The sequence below is a fragment of the Hyaena hyaena genome, unplaced genomic scaffold, assembly GCF_003009895.1.
Source record: "Hyaena hyaena isolate Hyena2069 unplaced genomic scaffold, ASM300989v1 scaffold_469, whole genome shotgun sequence".
In the NCBI taxonomy this organism is placed as follows: Eukaryota; Metazoa; Chordata; class Mammalia; order Carnivora; family Hyaenidae; genus Hyaena; species Hyaena hyaena.
The window spans coordinates 484,304-508,539 of NW_024081103.1; the positions used below are offsets into that span (position 1 = coordinate 484,304).

Genomic DNA, 24,236 nt, shown 5'->3' on the forward strand with positions numbered 1-24,236 from the left:
TTGCTAAAGCACTATCGAGAGGTAATGTATTTAGCTCATACTTTTGCACACTGATCCATCTTACATGAAAGCAATACTAAACTTTCAATCATAGAGAAGTTTGCTAAGGTCAGTACTGGCTCAACTTCCATAATTAAGTTTGATGACCCACCTTTCAGGGTATTAAATGAAAAGAAGGAAAAGGGTCCTTATAGATCATTCTCCCCTAGTTACTCTCATCTTTTGGCAATTAGTTCCTATCCCTAGAGTAAGATAAGATGATAATACTAGACTATTTGCCCATGGATCATTTTAAAGTACACTACCAGTTTCAAGATGGACTGACTAGCCCAGGAATAAGTTAGGACCTGTGACCACACCACTATCCACACCTGTATAGCTGACATCTCTACAAGGGGAAGCCCTGCGGTAGCCAGGTATACTTACATAGTGCTAGTGAGAAAATCGGAGCAACTGCAAGCCCACACTCTGTCACATGGAGTTAGTGCGTGCATACAAGCATTCCACCTGCATGCAATCATATGCCTAAAATTCCATTTACGAGACAATCGGGGCCTAAAGCAAAATCCCAGTATAAGTCCTCCATTCCATATTTAAAGTCCCAATGTGAATTGTATATGGTATGTGCTAACTGGGGACCAGATAAAGTGACAATCCTACAGTACCAATTTTTAAAGTTTGTATGTATGTAAAATGTAATGAGTATTAGCATTTTAAATAATCTGTTTAATGAGCAGTGGAAAGGAAACACTTTTTCCTTGTTAAGCTCGCACTTATTGAGAATTTAAAACTTAAAGCATTTGGTAAGATTTAGCCTATTTTCTACTCAAAGGTTATAAAATCTTGTAATTTGAGTCAATATTAAACCATACAACCATTTATTGTAAAATATGTTTATTGATGGTAAGACATGTAATTTACTCCCGATACTTGATGTTACAAACTTTAGGGTCTTTGAGATATGCAGGATCCTTATATGTAACTGGCATAAACCCTGAAAAAAAGGTAATGAAAGTTCTTCACAAAAGATAATCAGCAAAAACTTCATTAGCTCAATTCAGTTTTTCAGATGCTCTTACCCATTATTTGAGCTCTCTTAATTGCTTTTGTGATTTCTTTCTGTTTCTTCCCACAAAGACCTATAAAAGAAATGCTTTCATATTCATTAAGAAATGTCAGCACTCATAATGCAGAACAACTATTTTAAGGAATGGTTGGAAAACCTGAAAACAGCAAGGGAGTAAATATCCTAGGCTTTGCGGCCATACTGTTATTGTCATAATTAGTGTGATGTAGCTCACAAAGTGGCTATAGCCACTAAAGTAAGCCATTTACAAAAACAAGTGGCAGATCTGACTTGGCCTAGAGGCAACAGGCCCCTGGTTTAAATAAATAGGAATATTATAGTATACTCCAAAACACCAATGCATTTTCTTCAGCCCTAATTTTTGTACATGTCTGCCTGTAAACTCTGAGCATAAGAAGACTTACGTAAAATGATAACCCTTTTGGCCTACAAAGAGGCTTTCTCAAAGTACACGTCATATCTGGTCTAATAGCAAAATCTGAAATCTGCCATTTTTCTTAAATAACAAGTAGATTTACCTAATTTTTATAAGTTGCTATAATAGAAAACAAAATACCTGTTATGTGCCTTCCATAAATGCATCCAGTAAATGGAGATATAAACTGCGACAAAAGCTGTTTTGAATTTAATTTGGAGGAGAAAAAAAATTTTTATCAATACAATTATTCAACTTTGAGTAAATTAAAAAATGTATATATAAACTGTCAAGTTATGTAAAGGTTTATTAATAAATTTCAGACAAAATTCATAAAATATAAATACTGAACTATGTCCATTCTATTAATAGATCATCTTTTTAAATGAAAAAGCTAATTACCAAAGTTAACATCTCTCATCCAGTGTGTCAAAAAAAAGTCTATACAAAAGCTTAATGAGCACTTGTTTTCAGTGCTAAACCTGTTTTCTTGACTTCCACAGATACTTTCCTAAAATACTATGCTTAAAACAAGGCATGAAACATTTCATGTATCATGAGAGTTTGTCACATTATTCTAGCAGTCTACAGTGGGGTCTTCAACAGGTACTTCAAGCTACTTGCCATACTTTTATGTTTTATTAAATTCTTCTTTAGTGCTTTTCAGGTAGCAGGCACTGTTCTGGCACTACGCACAATCCTCCTGATATGCTTTAAATTGAATGGTTTTGCTCCTAAGGCAGCTATCACTTGATGCTACTGTCAGGATACTTAACCCCAGAACCATTCTTGCCCCTAATTTGCCACTTTTAATTTGCTGAGCCCTGGACAACAGACAAAAATACATTTGAAGCGGTGATGTTGGTAGTGTATCAGTACAGAGATCAACTTCAGCAGAGGAGCTTTTTCCAAACTGTTCAACTCTACCAAGAATCCCTGCATAACAAGCTACTGTTAAGACCTTTAAGGTAGAGGGAAAAAGAGGAAGAAACACTGAGCTGAAATAATAGTAGATGAGGGAGAGCCAAAGGGCTCTCAGTTGAATAAAAGAGATGCCTTGTACATAGAAAACCAGATTTGAAATTCTGAAGTTACTACAACAGGTGGCTCTACACAAAGCCTGTTATAAAACTGACTTGATTCTCTTTAGTTATGACTAACAAAGGAGCAAAAATCCTAAAATCAAGTATCATAGTGAAGTAAAACCATATCTTACCTGTACATTCTTATAATCTACACGTTTTCCACACAAGATACACTTTTTAAGAGGCTCTTTATAAGGATTTTCCATTGGAATGGGCTAAAATAAAGGAAAGAAAAAAATCTGATAATACAGTTTAATGTGTTCATTTTAAAATAAAAAATTAAATCCTAAGGTCACCACATTTGAATCTATCAGAAGGATTAGTTGTACCTTTCTTAATATAAAAATAAATACGATAGCTTGGCTTGTAGAAGAAAAATCAGGGTTTCTAAAAACGGAGTCACTATTTTAAAGATTTCAATGTGTTCATACAATTTTGTACATGTACTTTGGTTTGGCTAAGGAGGAATTAAATCATGCAGGAGGATTCTGGGATAGAATACAATCTCTGTTTATGGGAAGATACCTTTCATGGCCCCAAAGTGCTTTATATGTCAGCCTTTTTGGTTTTTCTGTCTTTACGACTACCTCTAATGCTCTGTCACAATGCCTCCCTTCTATAATCAGTATAGGTATGGCTCCAATCACGACATTCTTACCTAGAAATGGCTTTGAAGTCCTTACCCCCTGTAGTTGCATGCAAAATTTCAACTGAATGAGACTGAGCTTTTTTCTGAAAGCCCGTATTTCATTAGTGCCTCAGGGTAATTTATGACCTATAAAAGAGCTCTAGTAATTTCCTTTACTCTCTTGAACTATGGTGTGCATCAGATGACCAGGAAGGACGCTTAAGGGACTAGAGTCCGGTTTTCAACCTTTCAGACTTTCTTAATCCAATTTAGATGCAGTGCACAGGTAATGATTACGTACGTTCCTTGTCTACACTGTGCTAAATGTTCTGTATGGTTTGACTACTGTCAAATCATCTTTGCATATAGCAGGAAAACCTATACTGGCCAAGCCCAAAGCTAATACTTGAAAACCATAAAAATATATCTACAGGCTAAAAGAAACTGTATTTAATGTCCTGGTGTAAAACTTTAATTCTGATCACTCATTTATGAAAACCCCGAACCTATTCCCCCAGTAATGAATGACACAAAGAACTGTATCTGAAATGGGGAACAGACTTTGTTGAATTCCTCTCTTGGATATTCTGCAATTACTGCACCCACCAAAACTACCTTTTTTAATTTCTAAAGCATATATCCTTAAATTTAAGATCTAGGAAGAAAAGTATGGTCTTAACACAAATGATGCTTCTTGTAGGACTCTAGAAATTCTCTTACTTCAAAGTCCACTTAAGTGCTGATTCACCAATGAATTATAATTTTCAAACTTTGATTATAAATTGTTTTCTCCTCCAGCTGCACTTTATTCAACTAGCTAAAATATCATACAAATTTGCTCATATTTGCACATGCCTTAAAAAGGAGAAGAAAAAAAGCCTTACCAGGTCCTCATTGCTGGCTACCTGCGTATATTGTGAACAAGTTCTCCACAGCACTGCAATTAAACAAACAGAAACAAACCAATTCTTTTTGTTAGCGCAGCAACTAAAGAAAGATTTTTTATTTTTATGGAAGCAAGGTGAATCAAGGGATACAATATAAAAGAAAGTTTTGGAGGCACCTGGGTGGTTCAGTCAGTTAATCGTTGACTTCAGCTCAGGTCATAATCTCGAGGCTCATGGGTTTGAGCCCCAGGTTGGGCTCTGTGTTGACAGCTCAGAGCCTGGAGCCTGCTGGATCGTGCGTCTCCCTGTCTCCCTGCCCCTCCCCAAATCATGCTGTCTCTCTCTCTCAAAAATAAACATTAAAAATTTTATTTAAAAAAAGTTTTATATTCACAAACACGACTGGATAAAAACCTTTAGAAGTGACGCAGAGTAAGACATGATGAATATGCTTTCCAAGGCTTTGGGGAAAAGGCATATATTTCTCCACCCCTACAACGTCTCGCCTGCTCTCTTCCTGAAATTTATTTTCACTTCACTCCACGGTTAGAGACAGATTTTAATGGAAATAACGGGAAGGCAACAGAAAGGCACTGTTACACCAAGGGAAAATGTAACAGACCTCCTAAAGAGAGTAACTGGCAGAGAAGATAACGTGCAGAAATGACAGATTCGAGAACCCATGTCACCATTTCGCCCTGATCTGAAACCGTAGACATCCCCTGTAATCTGCTGCTGGGTGACTCTGGAAATGTACCTTCCGTACCCACTGTACCCAGAGCTCTCAGGCAAGTACTCTTGAGAATCACGCGATCACTCTCTTCGTGTGTTTAAAAAAGTGTACTCGACGACAATCACGCACCCTTCTGTCGTAAAATACTAGTCCCGGGCCATATATAGTCCCACCTATCCTGGAGAAGGGCTTAATTGCCTAGAAACCGGCGTCGTTTGGCTAATAGGGACCACTCCACCAACGTAATTAGGGGTGACGCTACCGCTGCAATGCCCCAAAAGAGCACAGGATATGGAAACTTTACCCGCGTGAGCCTTAGAATCTCTGAGGCAGAGAGCTGGCTTTATGAAGTACGCCAACTTTTTCCTCCCTAGACCACTGCAAACAGCAACCAGCGCCGCCATGGATCCTGGCTCCTCCTCTTCCTTTCCTGTTTCCAGACAGTCCTGACAAGTCGCCTCCGGTGCTCTCCCCTGTTGGCCCGAATACTCGATTCAAAGGTTCCGCTGGCGAACAGAAGTGGGTAAGGTTTTCAATGCGCCTGCGCAGCACCTTCCAGTTCAAACCTTCACAGGCGTAAGCCTGGGACACCTGTGATTGGACAAGGAGAAGGCGGGACCCTATGCTCGTGCCGCCGCTTCCGGTCTGCTAGCGCCCGGCAATTGATTTGCGATCCTATCCTGAGGTGGATGGAGAGGCGAGCGGGGTTCCCTCTCATTTGCTACCCTCGCCCAGTTCCCCACTCCCTCTTCCACGGGGGGTTGGCGGCTGGGTCACGCGGGACGAAGTTCGGGCGGGGTCCTCAGCCCCTGCCATGGATGAAGGTGGTTCCCGCATCCGCCGGCGGGTTGCTGTCCGCAAAAGGAACCGGCCCACCCTAGAGAGCATCTTTGCCGCCTCCACCGCGGCCGAGCTCCAGCCAGGCGATGAAGAGGAGGAGGAAGAGGAGGAGGAGATGACGGCTGGGAGCCGGCGGAAGAAAACCGCGGAGGTGCAGCCGGTCGAGGTACAACCTCAGCTCTCAGATTCCCAAAGTTCCTTGTCTCACTGTATATTTTTGGAGCCATAATATAAACCCAGGTCTCCTATCGCGCCTGCCCACTGAAAGGCTTCGGGAGACGAGCTGTAGAAGTGATGGAACGTGAAACTTCAAAATTTTGGCAGTTCCTTTCCTAGATGCAAACAGTTGACCAATTATCTACTAGTCTTCATTTGCTTACTTCGTCTTTGTTATCAGTTAATCCTCACTTGTGAGGTATTAATTGCTTTGCTAGCCTCATTTTTTTAAAATAAGTTTGAAAGTCATACATGCAAATAAGCGGCATGACTGAGATGCACATCTAGATACCCAGGTTACTGCTGTTCCTCCTGAACTAATAGAATGTGCCATTTATTGGACATTCATTATGTGCTGAGTACTTTGTTAAGCTATTTGTATTATCTTGATTTTACAACAGAAATCAGGCCCTGAGAAGTTAAGAAAAAACACTATTTTCTTTAATGTTTATTTACTTTTGAGAGAGAGAGAGCATGAGCAGGGGAGGGGCTGAGAGAGAGTGGACACAGGATCTGAAGTGGGCTCTGTGCTGACAGCAAAGAGCCTGATGTGGGGATTGGGGATCAAACCCACCAACCATGAGCTCATGACTGGAGTGAAAGTCAGACACTCAACTAACTGAGCCACCCAAACCGCCCCACACCCAGCAAGAAACTGCATTTCTGACTTCAGATCTTGTCTTATTAAACACTTCACTGTACTGCTGTCTAAATTTACATCTCTTCTGTTTAGTGGATCATCCCAAGTCAGTATACAGACCCTCCCTTTCAATTCCAAATTCCTAGGAACAGAATTTCCTTGGAATGTCCAGTGGTACAAACATGGTTCTATTACAAGCCGATCTCTATAGATTGCAGTGTGGGAGGGGAAGAGGTGCTGCAGTTACCAGAAACATCTAGTGAGATGACATTCCAATAGATGTCTATTGGTCTTGCTACCTTTTTTTATTTATTTAATGTTTATTTATTTTTGAGAGATAGAGAAAGACAGAGCTTGAGCCAGGGAGAGGTTGAGAGAGAGAGGAAGACACAGAATCCGAAGCATGCTCCAGGCTCTGAGCTGTCAGAGTCGGACGCGGGGTTCGAAACCACAAGCTGTGAGCAGAAGTTGGATGACCAACCGACTGAGCCACCCAGGTGCCCTAAGTTCTTGCTACCTTTATAAGGATGTAGCACTGGCTAAATTAGGATCCCAGTATCACCATACACGAGGAGTGCAGTTTAGGCAAATCACTGAAACACTCTGGACTTCCATTTCTTCATCTGTAAAATAGAGATGATAATACCCATTTTATAGGGTGATTTACATTTAGGCGTATGATCCATATAATTATATACCTGGTATAGTCTGAGGCTGAAACTTTTATTCGCATTGAAACTAGAATTGACCGTTAATCTTTTCATTTTCTTTCCAGAATAATGACAGTGAAGAGGACATGTTTGGTTACTCTGATAGCTTTACTGACAACTCTTTTTTAGCTCAAGTTGATGACCTGGAACGATATATGCAGCGTCCTGAACATAGGAAACATGCCTCAGATCTTTCTCCTCAAGATTTTTGTTCAGAAAGCAACAAACACAACAAACTCAGCATTACTACCATAGACAACTTTACCGAATTAAAAACAGATGAGCACACGAACAACCAGAGTAGGCATGAAGATGTCTGTATTGAATCCGAACCTGATCTTTTGTATGATATGCCTTCCTCACAGGTTTTATACTTTGAAAATTTGCAGAATTATTCAAACGATTTGGGCGATCAGTCAACTAAAGAGAGGGATTGGAACTCATCCTCTCACAAGACAATGAATGAGGAATTACCCCAGAACAGCGTTGAACAACACCAGCAAATCAATGATTCCTCTTCTAAAGTCAGAACTAGCTCAGAGGAGAATAGGAGAAAAAGTCTTAAAGAACACCTAAAAAGTGCCATGACTGGAAATGCCAAGGCCCAAACACCAATATTTTCTAAGACTAAACAACTCAAAGAGACTCTCCTATCTGAGGAGATTAATATTGCTAAGAAAACAATCGAGTCATCATCAGATGACCTTGGTCCCTTTTATTCATTACCCAGCAAAGTGAGAGACCTTTATGTTCAGTTCAAAGGAATTGAAAAATTATATGGTAATGCTTTTTGCTGAAATGAAGAAACACCATAATTACCATAATACTTGTGCAAATCAATAGAAAACAGATGCTTCCGTGGTCATGTATCTCATCTTAAGACGAATCAAAATATCAGTTCTCTCTCGAGCCTTCTATCCCCATCCTGCTGCTAACTAAACCTCTTCCCTTCCCTTCATGGTCACACTTCTCAACTCTATTATCTTTGCTATCTCCCTTTCCTCACCTCACAGTTCTCAGCCCACTCCAACTCTGGGTTCTGTGCTCTCACTTGAGGTATGACTAGGGTGTCTAAATCCAGTGATGCTTTTAGTTCTTACCTGACACAAATAACCAGACCCTTGAAACACTGACTTCTTGACGTTCCACTCCTGGTTTTTTCTCAGTTTTCTTAGCTGGTGTTTCCTTGGCTGGCTCTTCTCTACCCAAACTTGAAATTCCTTTTACTACTCATGTCTTAAATGACAGCGTCAATCAATATTAGTAATACCATCGATTAAAACTAAATATCTCTAAAGACAGCTGAAGTATGGAGTTAAGCACAAAGAGGGGCACGTGGGTGGCTCAGTCGGTTAAGTGTCCGACTTCGGCTCAGGTCATGATCTCACGGTTTGTGGGTTTGAGCCCCCCGTCGGGCTCTGTGCTGACAGCTAGCTCAGAGCCTGGAGCCTGCTTCGGATTCTGTGTCTCCCTCTCTCTCTGACCCTCCCCTGCTCACGCTGCCTGTCTCTTTCTCAGAAATAAAACATTAAAAAAACTGTTTTTTTTTTTAATAAAAATAAAAGAGTTAAGCACAAAGAGATAGTATTAATAGCAATATATGTCATAATGTTCTTCAAAGATCTGGGGTCCTTGCATATAGTTCAGATATGTGTCATTTTAGACAAAGAGACAGTTTCTACCATCCTCAGAGACGAGCCTGCCCACCAATCACTTCATAAGCATTTCTGAAACTCCTGTGTTAGTACCTTATGAACCATACGAAAACATGATTCTCTCAGGGAGGAGACAATCAGGTGAAGAAGTAGAACTGCAGGACACAGAGTCTAATATAAGACTAGAGAGTCTAATAAATTCTAAATTGTGGGGTTTGCAGTTAAAGAGCTAAAGGTGTGTATTGCCCTTGAAGCAGGCATTCACTCTCTTCCATCTGCTTTTCTCCTAGCTCCCTGAACACAGGGCTCTCTCTAACTCATCTTTTTCTTACATAACTGGCACTGTGCCTGGTAGGCTCTGGTTGGTTCTCAACTGCTAGGGCCTAGCCCAGTTGTGAATTCTGACCTTGTCACTTAAACCCAAGTTTTGCACTCTGAACCTTAGTTCCTGGCCTATTAAAAAGTAAGTAACGATAATAGTTGTTTTGCAGGTTACGTTCTGCATCAAGGACATATGAAATTACACTTGAGTAATGACCGTCAATAATTATATTGGTAGCTTCTAAGGAAGAACTTCAGCAAATGACAAGTTTTTAAACCTTTTTACTTACTAATCTGGTTTGATGACCAATTTAAAACATAAATAGGTGTGTCATTTTTCATTGTGCTAAAGTAGTGTTTTCAAAGTGTAATTCCTGGACAACAGAATCAGCATCACTTGGAAACTTGTTGAAGTAAGTATTCTCAAGCTCCACCCTAGACCTACTGAATCAACCTCTGGGGGTGTGACCAGCAATTGGCTTTGACAAGCCCTCCAAGGGATCCTGGTGTGCCGAAAGTTTGAGAACCGCTGAGCTGGAGACCCTCAACCTTACACTGTTATTTTTGCTTTTTTATCATAGAATTGCATGTTTAATGTGTTTTATATAAGTGCTGAGAACTCAGTTAATCATTTTTTAATGTATGAAGATAAGTGATATTACTAAGGATTTGTTATTTTGGTCATTTTACACTTTAACAATCTGAGATAAAATGTGGATATGGTCAAATTGTATTTTTGCACAGATACCTGTAGTTTCATATATAATGGGTAATACCAGCCTATATTTAATATGTAAGTATTAAATATTAAACATAAGTATTTTTGAAATATTTTTATTCTTAAATGTTTATTTAGTTTTGAGGGGGAGAAGGAAAGGATAGAGAAGAGGGAGACAGAGAATCCCAAGCAGGCTCTGCTGTGTCAGCACAGAGCCTGACAGCCCCACATGGGGCTCAGACTCACAAACTGAGATCATGACCTGAGCTGAAATTAAGAGTCAGATGCTTAACCAACTGAGCCACCAAGGTGTCCCTTTTGAAATATTTTTAAAGTGAAAAGTCCTTTGCAAATATTTGGGAATCACCAAAATGCAAGAAAGTAGTCATTTGGCTGTTATTCAGATGTAACTTTTTGAGGCTTTATAATATATCTTATTAGCCATACTTTTGTATTTATTTATTTTTTGGAAAATGTAATACATTCAAGTCCAACTTTTCTATGTCTATATTATTTTCTAATATTCTGTACATAATTGGCTAGTTATAATCTAACACACATTTATCTTTCATTTGAGCATGTATAAATCAGTCTACCACCTGCTTTCAAGCTGCAAAGAATGATATATGATTGCAATAATTTATTCAACCTTTACCCTTTGATGGCTCTTGCTGTGATGAACATCTTGCACATAATCTTTAAATACCCTTAATTTTATTTTTGCAGGTGTAGAGACCTAGAAATAATACTACTAAATCAAAGACAGTGTGCAGGGCTGGGTTTTTTTTTTTTTTAAGTTTATTTATTTATTGGGGGGGGGGGTGGGCCTGGGCGGCTCAGTGGGTTAGGCATCCGACTTTGGCTCAGGTCATGATCTCACGGTTTGTGGGTTCAAGCCCCACATCAGGCTCTGTGCTGACAGCTAGCTCAGAGCCTGGAACCTGTTTCGGATTCTGTGTCTCCCTCCGTCTCTGACCCTCTCCTGCTCACGCTGTCTCTCTCTCTCTCTCAGAAATAAATTTGAAAAATATATATATTTATTGGGGGGTGAGGGGCAGAGAAAGGGAGAGAAAGTATCCCAAGCAGGCTCTACATTATCAGCACAGAGCCTGATGGGGGACTTGATCCTGCAAACCAGAAGATCTTGACCTGAGGCAAAATCAAGGGCCAGACACTTAATTGAGCCACCCAGGCACCCCTAAAAAGATGATAGTATTTTATGCTCTTATCAACCACACATAAGAATGTCTCTTTGTCGGGGTGCCTGGGTGGCTTAGTCAGTTAAGCAGCCAACTTCAGCTTAGGTCACAATCTTGTGGTTTGTGGGTTTAAGCCCCATGTTGGGAGCCTGCTTCAGATTCTGTATTTCCATCTCTCTCTGACCCTCCCCTGTTCATGCTATGTGTGTCTCTGTCAAAAATAAATTTAAAAACATTTTTAAAAATTAAAAAAAAAAAAAGAATGTCTCTGTCCCCAGTCAGCTCTGGCTTTTATATGTGTGGTGCTACTTTTTTTTAGTAGTTACTTGTATTTTATTTGCGTATTTATTTTGCCAACCCAATAGAATGCCAACAGTGCCAACCCAAATGAGAATCTTTTCATGTATTTGTTAGCCATTTGTATTTCTTCCTGCTGTGAAATGTCTTATCATATTTTTTGCCCGTTTTACTAGTGATTAGGTACTGATGCACATTTTACAAACCTTTAATGATCTGCATTGTCAGATTATTCTACAGAGTAGTTACTCAAGTTTGCACAGGTATTTTGGATCTGATTTGATCCTTTTCATGAATTCCACCTTGCTACGTTGTGGAATTCCTAGAGATACCAGTTAAGAATTCTAGTCCTGTGGTTTCAGTATTAGAGTTCAAAATGGTATTCAGGCCAGAGTTCAGCTTTCCATAAAAGCCAGTTGAATAGCCTTTCTAGCCATGTATAAAACCTCATTTTCCCCCTCCTTCCTCTACTTCCCTCTAGGATGTTGTTTGGGTAGACGAGAAAGGGAAACACACAATCTCCTTGCAGAACATGAGAGCAAAGCATTAGAATTCACACAGATCTTTGTACTGTCCTTTAGCTCCTCCGATGGCTCAGGTGATGCCCTCTACCTGCTCTGTTAGAATCTTAGACCTAAGGGTGCAGCCGGTAAATAGGTGGCCTAGTCGCCCACTCCTCTGCCCAGGCCTGAATTAGAATTAGACTCAGTGGCTTGTCCATAGAGTACTTCGGGATGTTTGACATTTAACAAGGATGTATAATGAGAAGATTGATACACACAGTGGGATTTGGTTTTTCCTTCTTAGAAAAGTTTCTTAAGACAATTATAGAAGGGGAAAGTAATGCTTTTTTTTTTTAATTCCGCAGAATGGCAACATACTTGCTTAACACTGAATTCTGTGCAAGAAAGAAAAAACTTAATATATTCCTTGCCAACGAGTGGCGGAAAAACCCTCGTTGCTGAGATTTTAATGCTACAGGAACTGCTTTGCCGACGGAGAGATGTTCTAATGATCTTACCATATGTGGCAATTGTCCAAGAAAAGGTGCAATTTTTTTTTAACAAGCAGTATTTGCTAACATTTTCATATTAAGATAGAAAAGCTACCATGAATGTAACAACTATTTTTTTTAAGTTTAAATTTAGTTTTGAGAGAGAGTTGGTGGGGGAAGGGGGAGAACAGGCGGGTGAAGGGCAGAGAGAGAAAGGAGACACAGAATCAGAAACAGGCTCCAGGCTGTCAAACACAGAGCCCAAAGCGGGACTCACTCACAAACCATGAGATCATGGCCTGAGCTGAAGTCGGACACTTAACCCACTGAACCATCCAGATATTCCTGTAACAACTTTTCATTGACTAAGAAGAGGTATTTCTATTAATGATGGAGAATTAATACTTTTTAGGATGTGCAAAGCAGTATGTTGGACCTACCAAAAGTCTTTTCTACTACTCGTTGCCTCTTGAAAGAAGAATTTTATTTCCTAAACTGGTGGATTAAACTCCATTGTAAAAGTTCTGTTGATATTTAGCCTGCCTTTTCAAGCAGAAAGTAATCGATTATTTTATCAAAATGAGTTATGCGGATTTTCTTTAAATCAAGAGGAGACATTTGAAATTTATCTTCACTTTGACTATGTAGTTTAAAAGCTGCGTTCATTTTGCAAAGAGCCACACAGGAATTATAACATTTCTTAGATATATGTGCCTTATCTGTGACCTTGTTCTCATTCATTGGTATTACATACTGTTTAAGATTTTTAAAAAATAGACATGAGCTCTTAATGAGTTAATTATCTAATTTTTTTGCTTATTTTAAATGATATTCTAGATTTCAGGTTTGTCAAGTTTCGGTATAGAACTGGGTTTCTTTGTTGAAGAATATGCTGGAAGCAAAGGCAAGTTTCCCCCAATTAAAAGAAGGGAAAAAAAGTCTCTCTATATTGCCACAATTGAAAAAGGGCATAGTCTGGTGAACTCCTTGATTGAAACTGGAAGGATCGGCAGTCTGGGTCTGGTTGTTGTAGATGAGGTTGGTAGCTACGTTTATAGTTTACCAACATTTTATTAATAATTATTTTATAATTATATTTTATTAATAATTAATAGACAATACAAGTGAATACATTTCATGTTTAGTAATTGTAAATTTGGTTTTGTGTTAAGTGTTTTTTGAAGAGTGAATGTATGTGTATGTGTATATTCAGTTTTATAATGACAGTTATGAATTCCAGATGTGTCAGGATGTTGCCCCCAAACCTCATTAACATAAAATCTCAGTAGTACAATGCATATGTATTCTAATTGCCATATCCAAAATGCTTAAGAGTTCTAAAACAAAGATTACTTGATTGCATATCAATACATGCATGTTCTGTATAGGCATATGCAAATTTACTTTTCTCCCTTTTTTTTTTTTAATCTCAAAGTTGCACATGATTGGTGAAGGAAGCCGTGGGGCTATACTGGAAATGACCCTAGCAAAAGTCCTCTACACTAGCAGTGAGTATTTTTCCAAATATAATTGATTTATACTCAGGAAGCTTGTATAAGACTTAATTCTATCATTAGTTAGATTATGTAACATAGAATAAGATACTTAAACATTCTGCATTAGCTTTTTACTTCTTTCCTTTTTTTAAGCCTAGCATTCTGCATTAGTTTTACTTCTTTCTTTTTTTTTTTTTAATCTACTTAGTTTGAGAGAAAGAGAGAGAGAGAGAATGAGCAGGGGAGGGGCAAAGAGGCAGAGAGAGAGAATCCAAAGCAGGCTCCACTCTGTCAGCACAGAGCCCAATGCAGACCTGAACCCATGAACTGTGAGATCATGACCTGAGTTGAAATCAAGAGTCAGATGCTCAACCAACGAAGCCACCCAGGCACCCCTTAGTTTTTTTTACTTCTAAAGTGAACTTACAAACTTTTGTTGGAGGAATCACGAGTAGAGCTGTGAATATGAAGGAAATTAACGTTAGAAGACATTTATGTGATTATCCTCCACTTACTAGCTGTGTGTGCTTAGTTGTGTGACTAAACATTTCCTCATCTATAAAATGGGGATAATAATGGTTCCACCCAGATGGGATGGTTGTGAAGACTATAAGAGTTAACAAGGTGAAGCCTTCAACAATTGCCTAGCACACAGCACTAGCTAAGCGTTTGTTGTTGCCACCACCATCAATATCCTCATCGTCACACCAGTAGCTGCTTTAAGGAGCTATTTGCAACATCAAAGAGTCTTTCACTGTGCATGAAATATTTACTCTAAAAGTCTTTCTACTCATAGATGTGTTGTTGCAAGACTAATTAAGTTATATTTTGCAATAGCTCTTATATGGAAAAGTAATTATAAAGGGCAGATATTAAGAATTATTTAAAAATTTTTGATAGCAATATTATTTAGGCAGGTTGCAGCACTTTATAGTCATTCGTTAAAAGAATTACTGAGTTCCGGGGCACCTGGGTGGCTCAGTCGGTTAAGTGTCCGACTTCGGCTCAGGTCATGATCTCGCGGTTCATGGGTTCGAGCCCCCCACCGGGCTCTGTGCTGACAGCTAGCTCAGAGCCTGGAGCCTGCTTCATATTCTGTGTCTCCCTCTCTCTCTGACCCTCCCCTGCTCATGCTGTCTCTCTCTCTCTCTCAGAAATAAATAAAACATTAAAAAAAATTACTGAGTTCCTACTTTGTGCCAGACACGCTATTTTAAGTGCTGAGGATACAGCAGTGAATGACACAAAGTCCCGGCCTTGATTGAACCTATAATTTAGTGAAAGTGAGCAGACAGTAAACAGACAAACAAGAAAACATATGGTGTATCAGATGGTGACAAATTCCATGGAAAAAATAAAAAGCAGAGGAAGAGAGGCGAATCGTCACCTACTTGTCAAACCTAGTGTACACTGGCTGTCCTTGCCTTATTTTTCTTCAGCATTGGGTTGTTTATCATTCTTTTTTCCATTAGGTGCTGAAACATTCTCTCTTGGTTTCCCTACTGTCTCTCTGTAGAGGGGACCATGTGTTACCACTGGGAGATAGCATAGCATTGTGGCTGAGGACAGACTCGAGCTGCAGTAAAATCCTGACTCACTTTTAACGACATATGTGACCTTGAACAAGTTATATTAACTGTGCCTCTGTTTCCTTATGCACCAAAAATAGATGACATTGGGATGGGTAAAATAAGTGAAGGGGATTAAGAGGTACAGACTTACAGTTATAAGATAAATAAGTCATGAGGTTGAAAAGTACAGCATAGGGAATAGAGTCAATAATAATATAATAATGTTGTATGATAACAAATGATAGCTACACTAACCGTGGTGAACAGTGTGTCATGTTTTGAATTGTTGATCACTCTTATACACCTAAAACTAATATAACACTGTATGTCAGCTCTATTTCAATGATAAAAAATTTTTCAAAATGGATGATAGTAATAAAACCTGCCTGAGTTGCTTTCCTGTGGCAAAAAGTTGTCAACCTGATAGCAAAATCCCATAAAGAGTTTTATATAACAAGAGTTCAGGACCTACTCAGCCCTGCATCCTACCCTGTTCATCTGCCTATAGCCCTACCTGTGGAACATGTCATAACTCTTTCTCACAACGGTCCAGATAGTCAGCAACAAGCATATTTATACTCATTATTGTTGCTTAGAAGTCTTGATAAAGATCTGACTTGGCAAGTGTGAGATTCTGTAAAATTCCAAATAGTAACTTTCAGGATCCCTAAAGTTTTCAGTCTTTGATTGCCACAATAATACTCTCATAATATCTTTGTATTTTTCTTACCTCCTCCCCACCCTCCTTTCCCAGATCACTCAGTTAGAATACAGAACTCATAGAGACTGCTAAGGGCACCTAGGTGGCTCACTTAGTTAAGCATCTGACTCTTGACTTTGGCTCAGGTCATGATCTCGTAGTTCATGAGTTCAAGCCCCACGACGGGCTCTGCCGTGATAATGTGGAGCCTGCTTGGGATTCTGTCTCCCTCTCTCTCTCTGCCCCTCCCCCTCTTGCACGCTCTCTCTCTCTCTCTCCCCCTCTCCCTCAAAGTAAACAAAAATAAACTTTAAAAATAAAATAAAATTTTAAAAAGGTTGCTAAAATTACTATTATAATACACTAAAAATAATACATTTTCCTCCATCCTTTGGATTTTTTTTTTAGAAACAACTCAAATTATTGGCATGAGTGCAACACTGAACAATGTTGAAGACCTTCAAGAGTTCCTTCAAGCAGAATATTACACCAGTCAGTTTAGACCAGTATGTACCTAAGGTTTGCACTGCATGGATTTGTTATACATCATCTTACTCAGAAAGAAAAGTCGCTGGGGTGCCTGGGTAGCTCAATCGGTTAGGCATCTGACTTTGGCTCACGTCATGATCTCACAGTTCTTGAGTTCAAGCCCCACTTTGGGTGAGCTGGATCCAGCTCCACACTCTCTCTCACCCTCTCTTTCTCTGTCTCTCCTCTCTTTGCACCTCATGGGATTCTCTCTCTCTCCCGCTCTCTCTGCCCCTCCCTCACTCATGCACACGTGCTCCCTCTCTAAGGCTCTCTCTCTCAGAAATAAACAAATAAATAGTTAAAAAAAGAAAAGTAGCTAACATACCATGTAAAAAATACCATGGAGGAGTGAAGGGGTATAATTCCACTCACCAGAGCTAAATGCTAATAAGAGTTTGTGTACAGAGAACATAAACTCTGTGGGGTCAGATCTTAATCTGGGTCACTTGGGTATCTGTAGCACCTGGAACAATGCTTGGCTCCTGGACCTTCAATGAATATTTTTTGAATGAAATTTTCCAGATACATTCTATTTTTCTACTTATTAAAGATTTTTTCATTTGGTCAAAATTTAGTCATTCATGTTTTGAGTTATTGGCATATAAAAACATTATCTTAAAAGTTAAAATGTTTTCATATATTTATGCATTGGTAGTTACAATGCTTTTTTTTTTTTTAATTTTTTTTTTAATGTTTTATTTATTTCTAGGAGAGAGAGAGAGACAGCGTGAGCAGGGGAGGGTCAGAGAGAGAGGGAGTCACAGACTGAAGCAGGCTCCAGGCTCTGAGCCGGCAGTCAGCACAGAGCCCGACGCGGGGCTCGAACCCACGAACCGCGAGATCATGACCCAAGCGAAAGTCGGACGCTCAACAGACTAAGCCACCCAGGCGCCCCAGTTACAATGCTTTTTTAATAAGCTAAGACTTCATGTGGATTTAAGTTTAAACTCTCTAATAACAGTATTCCCAAAAGACTTAAGGAAAGTAAATAAATATAATTCATAATTATCTGAAACTAGCTTATAGTGAACATATGCTCTATCTGCAGTACTCATGTGCATATTCAGTTGTCTAAATAGCTTTTCAGAAAATAATTATTGAGAATCACCAGATTTTATTTTAAAATTTGGTGCTTTTATATTTGCATCAAAAAGTAGAACTTTTGAGACACTTGCTGACCTTAATAGTCAAATTAGACACTATTCTTTTAAAAATGCAGTAAACTGTATTCATAAACATCTTTTGTCTACAAATACTTAAATTAAAAACAATGTGGTGATGTATAGAATTAAAACCGATGACTGATGAGACAGAAAATTATAGATCTTGAGGAATAACACAGATAACTCCTTAATAAAAGACAGAATGTGAACATTGACTTATTTTTACTTCTTGTGACAAATAACAGAACTGTCTGGTTTCCTTTTAGTGGTTAGTCAATTTAGAAGTATTTCTTCAAGAGTATTAATCCCTATTTTGATTGAAAGGGAAAAAGAGACTTAAAGAAATGGTAAAGAAAAAACTTTTAAATTGAATCATGTTTTGCATACCTTAGAAAAGCTACAATTTTTCTATTGCTGTCCTTTTTTACAACATATTTCACAAAATTTTAAACTTGGAAAGAGGAATTTATATATGGTATTAATTGCAAATGTCTTTTTAATGCAAGGTTGAATTAAAAGAATATTTGAAAATAAACGATGCGATATATGAGGTTGACAGCAAAGCTGAGAATGGCATGACTTTTTCACGTCTACTGAATTATAAGGTAACATTAATATCCCTTGAATATGAGGTTCCCAAACTTTGTTTCCCATGCAATGCTCAGTTGTGGGTACATCCTGTTAGCTGGCTATTATGGTTAAGAATGAAATAACAGTATTTTTTTCATTCAGGTGATGTGTACTATTTATTCAAACGGCTACAAAATTGTGAAGAAGTACATACTTAAGTTGTTTGCACCTAAATACCTAATAAACAAAACTGTTAGGTATTTCTTTTGGCCCTAGGGCTCCATGAACCAAGAAAATCTGGAGACCTCTCCCTTAAATGTTTATTCATTCAGTAACAAGCACAAAACAAGAAGAAACTTTTGTGGGCTATGTAGTTCAGACATTGGATATAAAATGTTAATGTCTACTATGTTAATGTTTTTGACTTATAGGAGATGTTAAAAAGAAGACAAAGGGATTTTACAGTAGTTTAGAGTTCCATAAAGGTATATTATTCTAAATCTGTATCTTAGTTTTCAATAAAGTTGAAAGAAGTGAGATTTTTTTTTATTTTTACTTTTTTTTCTTTTATATATAGTTTATTGTCAAGTCGGTTTCCATATAACCCCCAGTGCTTTTAAATAATTTTATATTTTTCTTTTTGTTGAATTCCTTGTGTCTGCTTGATGAATACATATTTAATTTCTGAAAATATATCCTGTAGTGTGATTGAATCTATGCTTTTGAAAACTATTAGTGAAAAGCATTATCTCATCTATGTGGTCCTTTGATCATTATTAGGCTCAATCTGTGTTTCTCTCTGTGGACTTTTTACTTTTGCTGTACTGGAGCTGAACTTGCAGGGGGGGTTATTAATAACGTTTACTCTTTTCATTTCTGTAAATGAAAATAACATTTCTATTATGAAAATAATAATGAACTTAAAACTAAATACACCTAACAAAGCCCTGATAACCTGAAAGTGGGACTTAACATTTTGAAATTTAATCTGGGTTTCTTCTTTTCTTTTAAATGATCAGATTTATTCAATGAGAACTTCAAAATTAAGGATGGCTTATGTGCCTTCCAAAGCACACTGGCAAAGTGACAGGTTTTCATGGTTGCTAACTGTCTTGTTCCTGCATCTTGTTGAACAGTATTCCGAGGCTCTGAAAAAGATGGACCCTGATCACTTGGTAGCATTGGTGACAGAAGTTATTCCCAATTATTCCTGCTTAGTTTTTTGTCCCACTAAGAAGAACTGTGAAAACGTAGCAGAAATGATATGCAAATTTTTAAGCAAGTATGTTAATCTTTAAAAAATACTGTTTTATTTTATCATAATTTACATGCTATATGTTCTGTTTATTCAAAAAGCACTGATTATTTCTTGTAGAACATTATAATAAGTTGCTATAGTCAATTTTAAGGCCCTAACCTTGAAGAAAGTTTAACTGTGAAATTCATATATGTGAAATAGACAAAGAAAAATTCAAGGCTACATGTAAGAGAATGCTGACTGATAGAACAGTTTAGATCAATGATTCTAAACCTTGACTGCAAATGCATCCTCTCAAGGGCTTTTAAACATCCCAGTGCCCAGGTTACATCCCAGAAAATCAGAATCTCCGGGAGTGGGGCCCAGGCATCAGGATTTTGTAAACCTTCCAGGCAGGTTCAGCCTACAACCAACCATATGGTTCAACCACAGCACCCACTGGCTATGGTAGTCAAAGGACCAGTCACTAATCACTGAGGATATGAATCATATCTTTAGCTTAAACTTCTTTGTTATTAAATAATGTTGTCTTTGTTTCCTTAGTAAACTTTACATGTAAGTAAATAAATTTGAATTTGAATTGAATTTCTTAAGTAATTAAGAAACTTATCAGTTTTAACTTTATAGTATTTTAATATTGGCTCTTTTATACTCATAGCAATGAGTATAAAGTGACCTTAAGTATGAACAGTACAGTTTTTTTCTGTATCTTTGTCCCATGTGTAGTTTTATTGCATTTTTCAGACTTCTTTTTGGCTCCTTAGCCAGGGCTGTATCACCATTCATAGACAGTTATTACCCTGGATTCTAATTCAGCCGTCACGTCCCCATCCAGTCCTACTGTCATGGATTGGTCTAATATAGTTAAATTTACTGACCAGAACAGTGATATAGATGTTTAGGATAAAGTCAAGGAGTTTCCCATTTTGGTAACAGTCTGCCTTTACAATGATGACATTGATTATAAAAGCCTAAGGAAATGAAATTATCACTAAGGTAGTCTCAGTAAATCATTAGTTTTCATAGAATAAGAGAATATAGCACTGGCTAAGTGATGCGGATATTTAAGGATTAACATTTGACTGCAAGACATGAGATTTATTAATTATACCCTTGACTTATTTTGCATTTGGTGAAAGCAGTTTATTTGGGTCATAAATGTTGTTTAACAGCAAAGCACTTAAAATTTTGCTTTTCTATAACTCTTAGTTAATGAATTATCGTAGATACTTGATACTTTCTAAAAGAGATAGGACTTAACTGCTTCTCAAGGAAATTGTCCTCTAAAATATATTTTGCATATTACTTGCTGCTCTCATTAGCTGAATGTTCTTAGTATAGTTTAGCACCCCTTTTTTGTGGCTCTTGATTAATCTATAATTTACATGTAGATAATTTACATGTAGATAAAGTAAATCTAGAGCTAAATGGGTTCTAAATGAATATCTTTAAAACATGATTTCTTGAGGAGGGTCTGGGAAGCTCAGTCCATTAAGCATCTGACTTCAGGTCATGATCTCATAGTTCATGAGTTCGAGTCCCACATGAGGCTCTGCACTGACCTCTCTCTCTCTCTGCTCCTCCCGAGCTTGCAACTTCTCTCTCTCAAAAATAAACAAACATTGAAAAACTAATTTAAAAAAAAAAAAAAACAGGATTTGGGGACACCTGGGTCGCTCAGTCGGTTGAGCACCCGACTTCAGCTCAGGTCATGATCTCACAGTTCATAAGCTCGAGCCCCACATCATGCTCACTGCTGTCAGCCTGTCAGCGGAGAGCCTGCTTCAGATCCTCTGTCCCCCTCTCTCTGTCCCTACCCCACTTGCACTCTCCCCCACAAAAAAATAAAAATTATAAAAATTATAAAAAATAAAGATGATTTCTTGAGAGCCCTGTGATATCTACTTGTATCTTAATTATGTGCCTCTTTATCATAAATATCACGGGAAGCTAGTACAGTAAAATCCCCTAAGCAGTAGAATCAGGCAAAGACTGGAACAGATTTTTCCCAAGTGATTGTCTCAGTCTCAAGGAAAATTATGTTCTGATTTATGGCTGTCACTTCCTTTGACTTGTAAGTCAATAATGACTTTTAAACGCTATTTGCTGGTACTGGCAAAGCTTTAGTCCTATCACTTTCCCTAGAAATCTCCCTAAAAATGCTTCCACGGTGCTTCTTAGTTTAGAATTCATGCTGAAATCTAACTTAAATTTTCCATCCTTATTTTTTCTACTCTTCATTCACCCTGAAATTCATCCAAATTCCATCCTTTTTGTTTATGCTTTGAACTTCTCATTTCCAGGCCTCTGATCATGCTTTACCCTTTGCCAGGAAAGGGGGCTTCACTGCCCCTTCCAGCTCCGATCTCGGCCTCTGCCATGAAATCCGTCTCCATGTAACCATAACTCACTTGGTCAGTTGTAAACGATCTCCCTTCTCTAAAATTATATGGTAATTATCCGTATTTCACCCCGTGGAAGACTGAGTTTCTTGAGTTCATCCCATACTTCTCTCTCAGGACCTTACATGCTGACTAGCAGAGTAAGAGTGTGCTGCTCCCTCCTCAGCTATCACTTCTAAATCTCACACCCGTAACTCTTGACTACTTTCTTCCCAATTCTTAATTGTTCTTCTTCCACCTCCTTGAACCCTGTTCCTCAGCTTCTTATGAAGTTACTGGCCTTCTGCAGTTAACATCAGAATAATAGAGCCAGAGCTCTATTCTTTCCGTGAAGCACACTGGAACAACACAGGCTGTGAGTCTACTATGTTCATCATAGATTATATTTGGTTGTTACTGGTATTCAGAAGTTGTTGCTTTACAGTCAGTAATTAGTTGTACTTAGTCTTTCAGTCCTTCCTCTCTTTTCTAAAAGGAATTTAGAATAATAAGGTACTCTTAGATGCAGAGACATTGTGGGATATTATTGAAGCTTCTAAAATTCTAGTGTTTAGACTGTTGGTATTTTACATAAATACATATTTGATAATAAATGTTTCCATCTTCAGAGAAGAAAATGACTTAAAATTTCTTTAAAAAGCCAATAAAAATGTATGTTCTAATAAAAAAACTAATTGTAACATCTACAGCAGAGGTCAAAACCTAGCATCCATGGATTCATAGCCAATATGGGAATGAACTTCAGCAAGTCCATGAACTTATAAGCAAAGTGTTATGATTATTTTATGGGGTTTTTTCCCTTAGCTTTAATCACATTTTCACAGGGCTCTGTGATCCACAAAAAGATTGAGAGTGCCTAATAATTGAGGAAATCAGAATCAGAATTCTAAGAACATCTTATGTACTTATTAATGAAAGCAATATGTTTTTGAATAGAGAATTTTTACACGCATCTACTGAAGTTAAAACAGCAGGCATTTTGTCACTATAATATCAAGGGTTCGTATCTCTAACAGATCGCTTTTCCTAGGGAATATCTGAAACACAGGGAGGAAGAAAAACATGAGGTGATTAAGAACTTGAAGGATGTCAGCAATGGCAACTTGTGTCCTGTTTTAAAGCGTACCATCCCCTTTGGGGTTGCCTATCACCACAGCGGTTTAACGAACGATGAAAGGAAGCTCTTGGAGGAGGCCTATTCCACAGGAGTTCTGTGCCTTTTTACCTGCACTTCCACACTCGCAGCAGGCGTTAATCTACCAGCTCGAAGGTAAGACACCAGGAACTAGTGGCCGGGCTCAAAACTTTTTAATTCTCAGCATGCCAGGAGTTCTTTTGTTTTATTCTTTCTCGGTAGTGGGTGAGAATTTATCAAATGTTTTTCATTTACTGAGTTAATTGTGTGGTTTATTTCCTATAATATTTTAATGAAAAATAACTTTAGTAGATTTCCTGGTATTAGAATTCCTTTCTTTGGTGGTCTCCCTGTGTGGTTTTGACATTAAGGTTTATTTTTTTATTTGTAAACAGTTGGCAAGTCTTCTCCCATTTTTTATGATCTGAAAGAGTTTATGTAACATAGGGATTTTGTCGAAAACTTAGAGAACTCATCCATAAAGACTTCTGAGTCTAGTATCGTTTTTTAGAGTAAGTCTTTGATTATCTTTTCGGTTACTACCAAAGCTATAGGCCTGTATAATTGGTTTCTGATCTTTATAATTTGTGACTTTAAACTTTGTGACATTTTTTCAAATACATGTATTTTCTCTTGGGTATGCAGTTTTAGACATCTCCATGAGACCACAGTTGTTAATCTTGCTATCAGTGTCTCTGTTTTCTTACTCTTTGTGATTTTTTGATCTGTCAATTTCAGAGACCTGTGTTAGTCTCCCCCTGTTATTACAGAGTTGTCAATTTCTCCTTTTTGCATTTCTAGAAGTTTTGCTTTGTATTTCAAAACTGTTTCAGTAAACAAAGATTTATTTCAAATATCTTATTGCTGAATCATACCTTTTATCAATACAGTAGGTCCTTGTTTTTCTCGTTGAGTGATTTCATTTTGAACACTAGGACTACATTTTCTTTGCCAAGTATATCTTTTTCCATTCTTTTATTTTCAA

At 38.0% G+C, this 24,236-nt stretch overlaps 2 protein-coding genes across 5 annotated transcripts in view; one reads left to right on the forward strand and one right to left on the reverse strand.

Moving 5' to 3' along the window:
• Positions 1-877: 877 nt before the first annotated feature.
• Positions 878-5,339, reverse strand: MRPS18C (mitochondrial ribosomal protein S18C). Its single transcript, XM_039253972.1, has 6 exons — positions 5,140-5,339; positions 4,100-4,152; positions 2,719-2,802; positions 1,644-1,701; positions 1,080-1,139; positions 878-994 (listed from the first exon to the last, which is right to left on the reverse strand). The coding sequence occupies exons 1-6, from the start codon at positions 5,237-5,239 to the stop codon at positions 918-920; spliced, it is 432 nt and encodes a 143-aa protein (XP_039109903.1). The 5' UTR covers positions 5,240-5,339; the 3' UTR covers positions 878-917.
• Positions 5,340-5,479: 140 nt separating this feature from the next.
• The window catches only part of HELQ (helicase, POLQ like), a 43,702-nt gene continuing 24,945 nt past the window's right edge, over positions 5,480-24,236 (forward strand). Inside the window, exons 1-9 of one of the 4 annotated variants that reach the window (XM_039253967.1) lie at positions 5,480-5,841; positions 7,307-8,021; positions 12,300-12,478; positions 13,263-13,463; positions 13,861-13,933; positions 16,601-16,698; positions 18,393-18,491; positions 19,593-19,738; positions 23,147-23,386. In XM_039253967.1, the coding sequence (XP_039109898.1) occupies positions 5,650-5,841; positions 7,307-8,021; positions 12,300-12,478; positions 13,263-13,463; positions 13,861-13,933; positions 16,601-16,698; positions 18,393-18,491; positions 19,593-19,738; positions 23,147-23,386 (1,943 nt within the window). In that variant the 5' untranslated portion in view covers positions 5,480-5,649. Of the gene's footprint in view, positions 5,842-7,306; positions 8,022-8,793; positions 9,631-12,299; positions 12,479-13,262; positions 13,464-13,860; positions 13,934-16,600; positions 16,712-18,392; positions 18,492-19,592; positions 19,739-23,132; positions 23,387-24,236 lie in introns of those variants that run through there. The other 3 variants (XM_039253968.1, XM_039253969.1, XM_039253970.1) reach the window with 3 other exon arrangements.

Excerpts from the sequence above, each read along its gene's own strand:
- MRPS18C (XM_039253972.1), bottom strand. The coding sequence starts at position 5,239 with ATGGCGGCGCTGGTTGCTGTTTGCAGTGGTCTAGGGAGGAAAAAGTTG. Across the intron at positions 1,702-2,718 it reads TAGATTATAAGAATGTACAG|CTTTTGTCGCAGTTTATATC; the intron begins GTAAGATATGGT and ends AATTCAAAACAG. Across the intron at positions 995-1,079 it reads TAAGAGAGCTCAAATAATGG|GGTTTATGCCAGTTACATAT; the intron begins GTAAGAGCATCT and ends CCTTTTTTTCAG.